Source organism: Mus caroli, chromosome 12, assembly GCF_900094665.2.
Source record: "Mus caroli chromosome 12, CAROLI_EIJ_v1.1, whole genome shotgun sequence".
Classification (NCBI taxonomy): domain Eukaryota; kingdom Metazoa; phylum Chordata; class Mammalia; order Rodentia; family Muridae; genus Mus; species Mus caroli.
The window spans coordinates 79985570-80000634 of NC_034581.1; the positions used below are offsets into that span (position 1 = coordinate 79985570).

At 51.6% G+C, this 15065-nt stretch overlaps 1 protein-coding gene across 2 annotated transcripts in view; it reads left to right on the forward strand.

Annotated features, from left to right (window-relative positions):
* The first annotated feature begins 2330 nt into the window (after window positions 1-2330).
* Jdp2 (Jun dimerization protein 2) overlaps window positions 2331-15065 on the forward strand; it is a 40909-nt gene continuing 28174 nt past the window's right edge. Inside the window, exons 1-2 of one of the 2 annotated variants that reach the window (XM_021179409.2) lie at window positions 2331-2833; window positions 12005-12237. In XM_021179409.2, coding sequence (XP_021035068.2) covers window positions 2536-2833; window positions 12005-12237 — 531 coding nt within the window. In that variant the 5' untranslated portion in view covers window positions 2331-2535. Of the gene's footprint in view, window positions 2834-3027; window positions 3224-12004; window positions 12238-15065 lie in introns of those variants that run through there. The other variant, XM_021179410.1, reaches the window with a different exon arrangement.

The following is a 15065-nucleotide window of genomic DNA, read 5'->3' on the forward strand; positions in this document are numbered from 1 at the left end:
AAGCTTTGCCCAGTGTGGAATCCAGTCTCCTCCTGGCTGCCTTCGGATGAAGAGATAGACCTCTCAGCTCCTCCAATCCCATGCCTGCTTGCATGCTGCCATGATGATAATGAACTGAACCTCTGAAACTCTAAGACAGCCCCAGTGAGATATTTGCTTTTGTAGTAAGAGTTGCCTTCTCCATGGTATTGCCTTAAAGCAGTTAGAACCCAAACTAAGGCAGTGATGGAGGATGGCCTTGAACTCCAGATCCTCCTGCCCATACCACTAAAACACTGACCTTATAGATGTGCTTCACGATGCCAAGTGTGTGCTGGCGCTGGGACTGTGTGTGTTAGCCCCTCTACTAACTAGGCTTTATCCTCACCCCAACACCCACTCCATTGAGGCGGACTTTACTTGCTAGGAAATAATAGAAAATCTAAACCCAGGTTACTGCAGACAAGCCACAGTTGACAGATTCCTTTAGATGAATTCTCCCGAGGTAGGGAGAATATAGCTGGCCTGGCTGGATTCAGGGACTGTGTCACCAGTATTCCATTGGTGTCTTGATCTCTCTCTATTTTTATTTGCATTAATATTATTATCAGTAAACATCTTTGCTCAGGTGGCATCTTCCAGTTTCAGGTCAGCTTCTGGTAGCCTCTGTCCCTGGCCAATCCAGAGAACTCCTAGTTTCCTCCACTTTATCTGGGGTCTGTGGTTATCTCTGAATCAGCCCAATGGCCCATGGATGTGCATCTTATTGGAAACTTGTTTGTTTGTTTGTTTGTTTGCTTTATTTAGTTGCAAGAGACAAGACACCTAATTCTGACTGCCTTAGGCTAGACCACTGTTTCCCTAAAAGTCTAAGGTAGATCAGTTGCATCAGGAGATTGCACGTCCACACAAAGGAGCCAGTTGTGGCCTTCCCTCCAGCCTTGCCCAGAAACAATGACTACACAGAGAGGTCTGGTAGGAAACGGTGTGGCTAGGAGGGAGGTCTGAGCTGTATTTGTATAGTATCCAATATAAAACTGGGTAACAACTATATCAAAATGGGGGAGCCTAATAGATATTGGGGAGATGAAAGGGAATAAAGACCCCTTAGTGCCCCCACGCCAATGCCTTTCCTGTAGCATATTTATTTTGTGGAGGAAGTAGTGACCCAGCAGGACACCTGTCACCTAGCCATGATCCAAAATAGGCCTTGGAGAAGACCAGCTTTAAGGACACATTTTGTGGAGGAAGTAATGACCCAGCAGGACACCTGTCAACTAGCCATGATCCAAAATAGGCCTTGGAGAAGAGCAGCTTTAAGGACACATTTTTAATTATTAGGCCCTGCACAGAGATGAGTTTAGTGTTTTCAAAGTCCCACCAGAGGACACACATAGGTTTCATGCTCCACCTGTTCCATGTTTTCTTTCACATAAACATCAGATCCTCATCTTAGGGGAGAAACATGTGAGCCAGTTCCCCAGTCTCCAGCTTTGATCTCTGTGTCGTTGTAAAGGTGCTGCTGGCTTTTCTGGGATGGAGAATCATGTTCTACAGGGCTATCACATTACCACGGAGTTTGTGGTGTGTGTTCCTTTGGAGTCTTTCTTTCTTTTTTCTTTCATCAGTGTTGTGAGGGAAGTGGGCTGATGGTGATGGGGAAGATGGACAGTGATGTCATTAGGGCTTGGTCTGTCTCTTTCCATTCACCTGTTTCCCCCCTGCAGGAAGACTTAAGGGTAAAATGGAGATTGATTCCTCCCTACAGGCAGGCACGCACGTGGAGACCTGCTTGTCCGGCTTGGCGCATGGACTTCCTTCCCTCCCTGTTGGTCTTTCGATCTCAGCATTTGTACTCTATGAAGACTTGAACTTTTTCTTTCACTTCCTTTCTTCTATGGGTGATGACCTGCAGTCTCTCTGAGAAGGAGGCCGAAGGTCACTGAGTGTCAACATTGCCACTCCTTTCTGGTTTAAGAGGAAAGAGGGCAGGGGTCTGGTCCCCCACGGGTATGGAGACCTGTGTGTGTCTATGTGTGTGTGCAAATAGTTCTCAGATGCCACACGCATTTCTGCCTGAGACAACCCGCCTTCGAGGGACTGTCATGTTTTCTCTGGAGTGTTCTTTACTATCTACTTCTGTAGCCGAGTTGGGAAGAGAGCATGGAAGCTGGCCCTGGAGTCCTTGAGGAAGAAGGCCTTTGGAGGTTTGGCAGAAGTCAGGTAGGCTCACTGCTGCGTCCTGTCAAAGGGAGGCAAAAGCCTGCTGGAGTTGGGCAAAGAGCCCTGGCTCAAACTGGGCCAGCCACTGACAACAACGGTGGCCTCAGGGTGCAGTTCCACTTCAGGAGCTCCTTCATTCACCGCATGGCTTCAGGACGTCAGGACGCTTTGGTGGACAGTGGGTAGGGATTAAGGCTTCCAAACGCCTTAAACCCCCGCCCATGCTCCTCCGCGAAAAACAAAACAGGCTTGCGAGATCCTGCAGCGTCCGAAGACACCACTGCGCGGAACCCTCGCTCTGGATTTGGGGGAGAGCGCACCGGACGGAGGAGGATGGTTCGGCGTGGGCTGAGCTGGAAGGGGTTCTCTGCTCATCCGGCCGCCGCCTTCGCGTCGCTGCCTCCCGGGCTGTGTAGCATTTTGGGGGTGGCAGCCGCAAGGCCGAGCAGGGGATGCGCTTACATAACCGCTCGCCGTGTCCTGCTGCCTCGCGCTCTCGGGAGCCGCGGGCGGGGCGCGCCGCCGGACCGCAATGCTGCCGGGACCAGCGCGGCGGGGCCCGGGCCGGCCCCGCAGGCGGAGGAGCGCGAGCATCGGCGGGAGGAGGGCGCCGGCGGCGGGGGAGGTGAAGGTCAGTGGGTGTGAAGCGGGCGATCCACACCCCCTCCTCCCCGTCCCCTCCTTCTCTTCCTCTCCGTCCCCCTCTGACGTGTGGAGCTGGCAGCTCGGCCGGTTCCGCATTCCCGACCCCTCCCCGCCACTCAGGGCCCGCTATATAGCCGGGGCTGATGCAACCGGTCCCGCCGCCCGCCACAGCCTGCGGGAGGGACACTCGGCGGCCGCGACGGGGGGCGCTGGCGGCGGCGGACGCTGCAGCGGCGGCGGCGGCGGGGCTGGCGCCGCGGCGGCTCCCGGGCCGGGACGGGCCTGGGCAGCGGGCGGCAGCAGCGCGGAGTGGGCACCGCGCCTGCAGCAGGGTTCTGGGCCCGGGGCCGCCGCCTCCGCCAGCGGCTTCTGCACGGTGGGTGCACGGAGGGGGAAGGCGGGGCTGCGGGCACTTGGGGTGGCCACCCCCAGAGTAGCTACACCCCAGGGCCGGAGTACTCTATCGGATCGCTGCAGCCGCTGCCCACCGGTGGTTCCCCGGCTGGGCAGGACAGTCCTGTCTGTGGCCGGGACAGCGGGGCGCTCCCTCCTTGCTTTCCTCCCCCAGTGCTCTTGCTGGGAGGTGCTGTGCACAGACGGAGGAGAGGGCGGGGTGAGCGGGAGAAAACTGTGTCGGGGACTGCGGGGGACTCGAAGGGGCATGCACGCCCCAGACCTGCTGACAGGTCGCGCCTCAGCCTCTTCCGTAGCTCTGCAAGACCTGGAGGGGAGGGTATTGGGAAAGGCATCTAACCAACAGGGCTTCCTTCGCTTAAGAGCATTGCTGCTGGCGGGCTCTGGCTGGGTTAGGAGGGAACCACGGGGCAGTCCCCAGTTCCCTTGGGATCCCGTCAGGCACATCAGGTTATATAAGAAGGTAAGCAGGCTTCTTTAGGTAACCTGCCCAGTTTAGACGGCACTCTCCCTCCCCTCTTATCCAAGAAGGCTAGGCTTCCTGGACCCTTGGAGCGGCAGAAACAGGCTTTGCCTGGGTATCTGGAGGAGCTGGCAGGCCTGGGATGCCTTGGCTCATTTGCAGAAATGGATGGGCCATTTGGGGATAGAGGTGGAGAGGCGGGTGCAAGAGGGGAATCAATCGACTATTCGAGTCAGCTCCCCCTAGAAGATTGTCCAGCCCTTATGAGTTGGAGTGGCACCTTCCAGGGGACCGTGGCACAGGTCTGTGTATTGTTAAATCTTGGGCCACTCTACCCAGGATCTTAATTCAGGCAGCATGGGAAACAGGCTCTGTACCACAGCTGGGTACCTGACTGTCCCAACGGCTGTTAGCAACTGTCTTCCTCGTCCCTCAACCTCACCCCCAAGTCTCCCCCCAGGGTGTAAAAATCACCCCCTCTTGCTTTCGCTGCTTTTCAGCAAGTCTGGCCGGCTTCAGCTTGGATGGCAGGCTTATCTTCCCGTGCAGGTTTCTAGGGAAGAGTTTAACCAGGGATCAGGTGTGAGCAGGGTTCTTTGCAGAAACCTGAGGTCCTGCGATAGAAACAACTATTCTCCTGCCTCTAGGCGCCAGAGGTTTCGCTTTGCCTAAAGTAGTAGGGAGGATGGATTTCTCAAAGACTCCTCTGTTTCCCTTCCACGTTGGCTTCAGTTCAGAGGAGCCCTAGAGTCTTCCTGAAGAGCTGGGTGCTGGGTGGTTTGAAAGGTTGCAGGAAGGACTGGGGGGGGGGGGAGAGAAGGCCTCTGAACCTTTTGTCAATAAATTGGTTACAGTCATCTCCAAGGAGACAGGTCTATCATGGTGAAGGTGTCACTTAAGAAAAGCTTCGGTACATGTCTCCCTCACTCATCCACTGACGCCTTTTGCACTACCAGGAAACTCCCCTGTCTTCCTGGTCTGTTTATCTCTCCCACCTGTTGGCAAGATATCCTTTCCCACTCTTTCAGCTTGCAGAACTGGGCCTCCTGGGCCTCGGTTTGTTATGGAGGTACAACTGGTATTACAATTCATAGCCCTGCTTCCTCTCCCCATCTCCCTCGCTCCCTCTTTCTAATTCCCCCCCCTTCACCCCCCCCACCCCACACACACTGGAAAGGAAGAAGCCAGCACAGACCCTAGAGCACAGACGCTAGGCTGGCCTGCCTTGTATTCAGCACTAACTCTCCCTGGTCCCTCTAACCCTCCAGGGCTGGGGATAACTCTTATTCTTTTCTTCAGCAGAACGCAGACTTTCTTTCCATGGAAATGAGTTATGTTTGAGACCCAAAGTGGGAAGAAGAGAAAAGGAGTAACCGTGCAGTGGTTTGTGTGTGAATACCCCTGCAGGCAGGGGGAGAGCAACAGGCATGCTATTTTTTCCATTTTCCTTTAATTAAGGCTCTGTGGAGGTGTGTTTGAAAACAGAGGGTCTCCTATGCCTTTGAGGAGGGTGAGAACACTCTTTTGGCTGCGTCCCGGGCCATATGCAACGTATGGTGGCCAATGAAACTGGGCCTGGCTCTTTCTGTTGCTTGTCTTGGCAGTCAGCTTCATGGCTTGTGTTACCAGCTCTCTGAGCTCAGGGGCTGCCAAGCTCAGTGTGCCTGTGTATGTGTGTTCGTGTGTGCCTCTTGTGTGTGTGGTTTGTCGAGACTCAGCAGAGACAAATGTCTCAGTGACCTAGGCTTGGAATTTCTAGTCTTTCTTTGCGCTCACTGATGGTGGGAGGCCTGGCTAGAGCCCACCATTAAGTCTGATTGCTGGATATAGTCCATGGGGTTTAGTGGTAGGGCTTCACTTCCAGAACTTGGCTGGCCAGTGCCTCTTTTCTCATAGACCAAAGCCATCATACACCATGGTGTCTGTATACCCTGCATTGTCCCCCCTGAGGGACGGAGCTGAGGGAAGGCAGGAGAGGACAGATAGAAAAGTAGGTCCTTCTTGGTTCCCAATAAAACTCTCTGGGTTCTGGCAGAAATGATTTGGTGTCATTTATTAAGCCTCTAGCAGAGGATAGATCTGTATTTGCAGGCAGAGCTCTGTAGAAGACATCTTTCTGGTCTCCAGGGAAGACCTAGAGTCTGTTGGGAAATAGTTGCGGCTTCTTCCATGGCTGGGAGTGCTCTGAGAGACCATTCCTGCCAGCTTGCTGTGGCTTCTCCTGACCCCAGCTGCCTCTCTCCATCTTCTCATGACTACCCAGGGAGTAACCCCTAATGACCAGCCAAAGAGGTAAAAGATACTGGCACTCTTTTTTTGGATCAGGGCCAGAGCCCTCCTAGCCAGTCAGTGGTGCCCGTGGCCAATAGCCTGTGCCGCTATACTCTGGCCTGCAAGTTTCAGGACACTTTAGGAGAAACAGAGGAAGCTGCAGGTGCCAGGCTTCCTTTCTGTCCTGTGGTAGCCAGTCGTGACTCAGCACCTTTCCTTTCTATTCCTATAGTTTACTGTCAACATACACTATGACTCTGCCTTCTTGGGAAGAGGGAGAGCAGGGAGCCCTAAGAGGAGACTGTGACTAGGGAAAGGGAGACCATTATTAGATAGAAGTGATCTAGAGGTCGTCTTGAGGGGTCATCTAGTCCTGGCACGTCCGCAGGAAGGAAGACCGCTACCCTGACTTCCCTGCTCATCAAGTGAAAGGTTGTTCCATGTGCTTTGCAAGAGCTAAGTACTTTGATTTTCTCTACGGCCTTACAAGGCAAATGATGTCACTGCCACTTTATAGTGGCGAAAGTGATACATAAGAGAGGTCATAGAACTGTCTTGGGTTACACAGAGAGCAAAGTTTCACACTCAGCCATCCGGCTCCATTGACTCCCGCTCGCCTGCCTGTAGAGTCCAGGGCAGCCTTGCAAGAGCAGCATTTGTGGTTTGGGTGACTGTCATTCAGGCGCTTTCTCTACTCTTTGCTCCTTGCCCTTTGGGTCGCTTTGGTTTCAGAGGCTGTTTGGCAGTGCCGTTCAGATCACAGGAAATAAATCACCGCCTGATTTTGTAGCTCCAAGGAACAACTTGGTGTCACTTGCTAGCTGTGTGACTTTGACCAAATTCCCTAACCCCTTCATGTCTAACTCCCTCTGAGATTCCTAACTTTTGGTCCTGCACTCTGCGGGTCTCTGGCTTGCCACCTTCTGGTCCCCTTCCGTGGGGTCCTGTGCTACATCTCCTCCCTCCCGGGAATCTTCCAGATTCCAGCTCCCAAGTCTTCCTGAGTCTGGGTCATTGCTCCCTGCTGGTGGCTTTGGCTCCACTCTTGCTCCTGGGATTATAGGCACCCTCACTCATTGCCTGCTCTGTCTCAGACCTGAAGTCATCTTGCACACCATTTGCACACCGTCCTCTATGCCGGTCCAGGCTGCCTGCTTATCGGAGAGCCCTGTCTTTGGGGCCCAGGGAGTTCACATTTTCTTCTGATGTTCTAGAAGTTAGGTCCTGGGACCCTCTCCTTTGCTATTCTGGATGAAGATGCTGGTTGTTTAAGGGGAGACCTTTACGAATGTAGCTTGCCAAAGTAAGACCACGACTTACAGGCATACAGAAAGACGTGGGGTGTTGTATTGCTTCCCATATGATAAATGAGACCAGGGGCGGGGAATGGATAAATCACTACCACCTTTATTCTTTCGAGTGGAAGAACTCTTTGTGTTTGTCTCTGCACTGGGTATTTTTGGCCTGGAAAAGCTTTGTGGCTTTTTATTCTGCACATCCAACGCAGCACCCAACTGTGCTCTTCCAAGTCCCCGAGGAAGTCAGCACAGACATATAAATACTAGGTACTTTCTCCACTTCTTTCTCCTTGAGCCCATCTGGCCCATTTTCTTCAAGCTGGCTTCCAGGGAGCTGTGTCTTCTCTCCTGTTAACTTACTCCATACATCGGAGGAGGGTCCCTATGGCTTTCTGAGCCTTTTCTAAAAGTCTTCTTTATACTGGGCTTTCCGATCTCCCAGGTTTTATTTTTTTCCCTGTTCTTTTAAAAATTATTTTGGTTTTGCATACAGAGTAGTGGGGGGGGGTGTCTTGATATGTACCTGGCTTGCTTTCTTTCCTTGGCTCACTTCCAATTTACCCAAACAATTTCCCAAATCACCACAGTCGCTTTGGGTTCTATCCTATATTTTGAGACAAAACACCCAAATGGGGCATTTTGCCAGTACTGGGATGATCCTAGCTACTCATAAAGACATGGAGGGTGTCTGTCTGCACTGCAGACCTCCTAGGCCCCAAAGGGAAGGAAACGGCAGGTCTTCCTCAGCACCCAGTGAGCACTTCTCTCTCTCTCTAAATCGCTTCCGTCTGGAACAAGCGTCGTGGAGGGTGACTTGGCCTCATGTCATCTTTCCTGTGTCTTCCTTGAAGCAGGAAGTTCCTCCTCGCTGTAGAGTTCCATCTCCAGTCTTCTGCTCTTACAGATTTCCTAAATCACGTGGAACTGACTTGTAGCCTTAGATAGCAAACCGGTGGCTTTGCAGTTAATAGGTTTCCATTTTGCCGCCTTGTCTCGGCCCTCCTCCCTCTCCCCCCTTGCCTCCCCAGACAGCTGGGATGATTTCTCCCTGGTGAATGTCAGCACTGCGGCTGTCTCCCAGGAATGGCATGTATTAAGGACTTTGTGGTTTGCCTCTGAGCAGTTAGGGGCTTCCAAGTAGGGGGAGGAGAGACTCTTTTTTTTTTTTTTTTTTTTGCTTCTACAAAGAAAGCCTGGTGCCTGTGTCCTTTGGCCAAAACTTGTCTTTGGGATGGATTCATAGGGGAACGACAGGAATTTGGGGGACAGCTCTTCCTGGGGGGGGGTTGGTTCTTCAGTAGCAGAGAAGTCATTATTCGTTGCGAGCTTTTGTTAGTGTCTCATGTATATCATCTGTATGAACATAAACAGAAGCTGCAAACAGAGCCTGCTGTTCCTGGAACAGAATGAGGTCTGGCTTCCGTCTCGAAGGGATGGCTGAGGCAAGAGAGCATCAAAGCCCTGGGGGCTTTCTCTCTCTTGGGCTCTTCGGTGGGACCGAATGGCCTGGAGGGGAAACTATAGCTTGACAGAGAACCTGGAAGATTCCATCCCCTATATACTAAAGCCCGTTGAGTTTGCTGTTGTTCATCTATCTACACATTCACTCATCCCACAAGGCTTTCTTCATTGTTCTTTGGCTGCCAGAAAAGATAGTAGGCAGGGGGTTGCCTGTAAGAAGCAACCACGGCCTGTTTCCAGATGGTAGAATAGCTGAGCACTGGTCTAGAGTTGCCATAAAGAAGGAGGACTTGGTACCTGTCCCTTCCCTGTTATTTTAGGGAGATGGCAGCCTGCCTAGGGGGTGGGGGTTCCACATGACTCCTCCAACTCTACCTTCTGAACACCACAGTCTTGCTGGATGCCATCTTGGGCCTAGGGTGTAGGAGAGGCCTCAGAACTGTTTTACATGGGCTCCTCCTACTCAAGCTGCTTTGGTGCTGTTAGGGGGAACTTCTTAGAATTGGGTCTCCATAAGACACAGAGTGTCCTAGACTATGACTTCTACATGTATGTTTGTCACTAGGAGACACTGCCTTCTACTGAAGGCGTTAATACCTCCTGAACCCTCTGAGGGGAAATGATAAGAGTCAGGGTCCTAAAACTAGGGACCAGAGTGTAGTCTTGATTCTGCCCTCATCTGGCTGTGTGACCTTGGGTAAATCATTTAGTGTCTCTGAGCTTCAGTCTCACTGTGCAAAATTAGGATGTGGTTTAGACCAGTTCAGGGCCTTCTTCTTCTCTGAGACGGTCGTGTTCGATGTCAATCGTCTCAGGTCCTTTTCTGAGGTGGCCCAGGGCACACTGGGTTCTCAGGGGGTGGGAAGAGGGTGTGTTGTACCCAGGGAGCCAAGGGACCAAATGTTGAGGGTATATTAGTGGAGCTCAGATGAAAGAGCCTGGGTACAAAGGCTTGACTCTGTGTAGATGATTGGATGGACAGAGGCCATGTGGGGAAGGAGAGAGTGACCAGCCCGCCATCTGTGTGGTTCTTAACCTGTGGGTCGTGACTCTTCCAGAGTCACACAACCCTTGCACAAGGGTCATATACCAACCAATATTTACATTACAGTTCATAACAGTATCAAAATTCAGGTTATAAAGTAGCAACAAAGATGATTTTATGGTTGGTTGAACATGATGAACTGTGTTGAAGGGTCAACCACTGGAAGGTTGAGAACCACTGACTTAGATAAAGTAACATTCATTGGAATCTGTAGCTTGAAGGTGCCAATCACTTGTGTTTTTTAAGAAACAAGCCCAAAGCCGGGAGTGGTGGCGCACGCCTTTAATCCCAGCACTCAGGAGGCAGAGGCAGGAGGATTTCTGAGTTCGAGGCCAGCCTGGTCTACAGAGTGAGTTCCAGGACACAAAGCCCAGTCTCCACTTCACTTCTGCGGATAGCCAAGGCTACANTGGTCTACAGAGTGAGTTCCAGGACACAAAGCCCAGTCTCCACTTCACTTCTGCGGATAGCCAAGGCTACACAGAGAAACCCTGTCTCGAAAAAAAAAAAAAAAAAAAAAAAAAAAAAAAAAAAGAAACAAGCCCAAGGGACTTGAGAGTCTTCAGTGATTAAGAGCACTGGCTTCTCTTCCAGAGGACCTGGGTTTGAATCGTAGCATCTCCATGGTAGCTCATAACTGTCAGTAACCCCAGCCCAAGGGATCTGACACTTTCTTTTGGCCTTCAAGGGCACTACGCCCACACAGTGCACAGACACACATGCAGGCAAGACACTTTTTGCACATCAAGTAAAATGAAAAATAAAAATAAGTAAGCCCAAAATGTAAGGAAGCAGATTCTATCCGCAGAAGTGAAGTGGAGACTGGGCTTTGTATTCATGGATATATGGCTTCCCGAGGGACCCTCGTCTTCATTCTAGATATGAGAAATTGAATGAGGACAGGGTGGGTCACTCTCTAGGGTCACTTACAGATGAGGATAGATAGCGCCAAACATCATGGCCTTATGAGTACTTGTACTCTGACAGCCGAGAAGTCTGGCCCAGCAGATGTCCATCTCCCCTGTCCTCATCTGGGTGTCCTCTACAGAAAGACAGATGGGTGTGGAAGGATAGAACATATTCATGTTCATCAACTGCCCATCAACCTTGATTTCTAAGACTGTAAAGAGTGGATTTTATGGGCTTGGGCAGACTGGTTGGGAAAAGGAGAAATTATTTCCCTTACAGCACTGGAATGTATGAATGGTTTTGTTTTAGAATGTTCCATACAAGAATGCTTTGAGGCTTTGAACCTCTGACAGCTCTGTTGTAGTGCCTGCTGGCTCCTGATAGCTGTTCAGTAATTGGATGAATGGAAGAATTATAAGTGGATGGATGGGTGGACTGGAGGGCTAGATATATCTGCATTTATTGACAGACTTCTTCTGTCCTATCTGTGCCTGGAAATGACAGTCTCACCCGTGAAAGTCCCTCAGTAAAGGGAAGGAAGAAATAAGAATTCCCTGGGTGGGTGTTCATTCCCATTTTATATCTTCCAAGTTTTGCTTCTATCTTGTCTTGTATGGGGCTCTGAGAATAGAGAATTCTTGAAGAAATGTTCTGGTGGTGCCTGGAGAAAGCACATGCAAATTAATTCCATCTTCTTTACCCCAGACTCTTCCTTGGGCTTCAGACACATTCACAGTCACCTTTAACTTTGCTTAGGTTCATCTTGTATTCATGCTGTCTTAACAAGTGTGCAGAGTGGGATGTGTGATTTGAGGGGAGGAACCATGCCAGACCAAAAATAGCTGCCTCTTGAACAGGTGTGAAGGTGCTTCAGATTCCATGGCGATGCTCTGTCTCTCTGGAGGCTGCCACTGCTGTTTAAATCCAGCCCACCAGCTTTAACTGTGCAGCATCCCAAGGAGATCTTTCTATCTTGCAAGGAATTCTGGCCAGGTCTGGTGAGGTGGGTGGGAAGACTACAGGCAGTCTGGGGCCAAGCCAGGGCCGGATAAATGTTGCCCACAGTTGGGTTAAGGATGCCTTTAGGAAGGGCCAACTCTCCTGCAAGCCAGAGATGGATGGCCTTAGTGTGAGTCAATTGGCTGAGTTTCCTAGCATCACAGGGACTTGGAGCTTACAGGCAGGAAGAGCAGGAGGAGAAAGGAATCGGGGAACCCTGGTGAGAGAAAGGATGGGCCCTGGCAGCTCACGGAGCCTTTTCTCCTCAAGCTAACCTTCCCATCCTGCTTTCTCCAGCCCCTCCAGGCCGGCCTACCACTCCTCCTGCTATGATGCCTGGGCAGATCCCAGACCCTTCAGTGACCGCAGGCTCTCTGCCAGGGCTCGGCCCCCTCACCGGACTTCCCAGCTCTGCTCTGACCACAGAGGAGCTGAAATACGCTGACATCCGCAACATTGGGGCGATGATTGCGCCCTTGCACTTCCTGGAGGTGAAACTGGGCAAGAGGCCCCAACCCGTGAAGAGTGAGGTGAGACCTTTGTTCTCCAGACAAAGCCCACATTTCCAGGTTTGGTTCTAAGCACACCTAGGACCCTTGGTCTTGCTCCTCAACCTGTGGTCTGAGAATGAGCAGGAGAGACAGGGGCTCAGGCTCCACCCCAGCCATGCTCTGACAGAACCTGTATTTGTACCAAGCTCAGTGAGGGGTGGGGGGGGAATTCATGCATGCATTCAAGTTTGAGCTGCCACTGGGTTAGGGCAGGAGGCTTACCCTGCCTGTGGGTCTAGGAAGTGAGAGGACAGTGATCATTCTGAGCATGAATACTATCCCAGTAGTCTCTCTAGGGTGCTGGGAGGACCAACAGAGGTCATAGAGATGTGCATGTGTTTTGAAAAGCATAGGGGGGATTGAGTTCTTTATAAAAATTGATGCCACTGGCCATATCACGTCTTCTGCCCTTTTGGGCCCTCCATCTGGAGCTGAACAAGGGAACTTAGGATAAGTATGGTGTGGTCATCCTTTCCGTGCAAAGATGGGCCTGGTTTCGGGCCCCAGCATCACCTGCATGAAGCAGGGTCTTGCAGAGGACTGATTTATGGAATAGCACCGCATCCTGAGTTCTTCTGCACCTGCTGCTCTCAGGATTGCCCTGTGTCAGGGCAGCTGTTCCCCAGTGACTAGTGAGAGGCAGCAGTGCCTATCACGGGTACCGGTATACCAGAGAGGTGCATGCCTCAGGCATTTACCCAGAGCTTGTGATTTGTTTAGAGGCCTATCCTGGTTAGGGCTTATGCAGAGCTATTTCTTCCAAAAATCTACCACCTGGAAGGAGCCAGGGGTAGGAGGGAGAGGAAGCTGGAGTGGGCTGGAAGTAGGCAGTGGCTGTGTGTGTGTGTGTGTGTGTGTGTTCCTGCTTGGAGAGAGTGTTCATGTGCAGAGGTAAGCCTCAATGGAGACTCAGCTTGGAAGTCTGGAAGCTATGGAGGCGGGGGCTTCTGGATGAAGAAGGTGTCAGGCTGCACACTGTGTGCGTTTACTGATCTTTGTTCTCCCGTTCCCTTTCTCGGTGTGAGTACCATGCAAGCAGCAGAGAAAGAGCTTCTGGGGGCGTGCCCTGTTAGCAAGCTCTCTCTCTCTCTCTCTCTCTCTCTCTCTGCATGATGGATTTGGCTTTCAGATGTGTTTGGTTTGGCCTGCTTGGTGTTTTAAAAGCAACCCAAACCGATATTTCACTTAAAATTTTCAACAACAACAACAAAAATTGGAAAATCAGGTCACACGCTGCTTCGGCCAGGCATCACAAAGGCCAGGCAAATGGAGAGCGTCGTTTCACGCTTTTGATTTTTGGGAGTTCCTTTGTATAGACACAGTTATCCTGGAACTCACTCTATAGACCAGGCTGGTCTTGAACTCACAGACATCCTCCTGCCTTTGCCCACCCGCAACCCTCCTACCCCGAGCGCAGGATTAAAGGCCTGCGGCACCACCATCTGGCTCACTCTTATTTATCGTAGACCCTCCCTAGAACACCGACTCTGCTTTTCCTTTGGGGTCACCTATCCTCCCACTAGCTGTCTTTATGCCCCTCTGCAGCACAGTCCCTGCTGGAGCCTCTGGGCTTGAAAAGCACAGATTAAAGACATCAGAGGTGTCTACAAATGTGAGAATTGACTGTTCCTCCCAGTTCACTTTCAGTGGATGCTGTGCTATTAGTTGCACTTCTGCAGTGGAAGACCTTGTCTTTTGGCTCCTCTGCTCCACACCTTCCTAGGCCCGTTGTCTGAAAGTGGTCCTTCTGGATGGTTCTGCTAGAAGAACCGCTAACTGAACTTGGAAGCCATGATGAGCCTCTGATGAGCGTTCTTCCAGCCGGGTGTGACCTGACAGGGGAACAGAGCTTTCCATTTGTCATCGTCCCCAAAGGCCTTGGAGGAGCTTCCTTTTTTTGGGAAGGAAAAAGCCCATTTTGGAGTTGGGTATTTTTACATTTCACAGCCACCCCCAGCCTGGTGGCATATGCCCTGTACCTGATAGTGACGCTCTGTCCTCACAGGCACCCACAGACATGTACCATCCAGGCCGTGAAGATGACAAGCTGTTTTTAGGGCGGATTTGCATGTCCCCTCTCTCACTGTCAGGCTGCAGCACTGTGGGGGCAGAGAGGCAGTTGGACCTGCTGAATTGTGCCTCCCGGAGGGAAGGCCAGCTGTGCCTCTAAAACGTACTGACAGATGTTCCCTAGGTCACACAGAGGGGTTAGAAGCCCTTTCTTGGATCTGAAGAACCTTGCAGCTGACAAAGCTCTGTGGAAGACTGATTTGTGTATGGCAAACAGCCTTTGTGGGTTTTCCCACTGGCATTTGAGGCTCATACAACTTTGTTCGCTGATGCTAAGGCACCAACTCACATCCATGGACCAGGCCAGGCCCTGTGCGGAGTTCTTGCCACACTTGTCCTTTCATCCCTTAGCTAGTCATGTGACCATGTCCTCCCCATAAGAAAACAGGAATTTGAGGTCTAGGATGGAGGTGATGTGACTTAACTCTTGCTGTTGAGCAAGGACATGCCAGGTCCTGGACATGGTGGCTAAGCTATGGTCATCACAACTCCATCTCTCTTGCCCTGAGTTAGGCCGCAGGCATAGTTTTTCCGTGAGGCTCCCTGCTTGCCTCACAGGCCCCTGTCCTCCCTCCGCTCTCTGTGCATCCGTGTGTGTGTGTGTGTGTGTGTGTGTGTGTGTGGGTGCGTGTGCGTGCGTGTATGTGCGTGTGTGTGTGTGTGTGTGTCTGTGTGTGTGTGTGTGTGTGTGTGTGGGTGCGTGTGCGTGCGTGCGTGTATGTGTGTGTGTGTGTGTG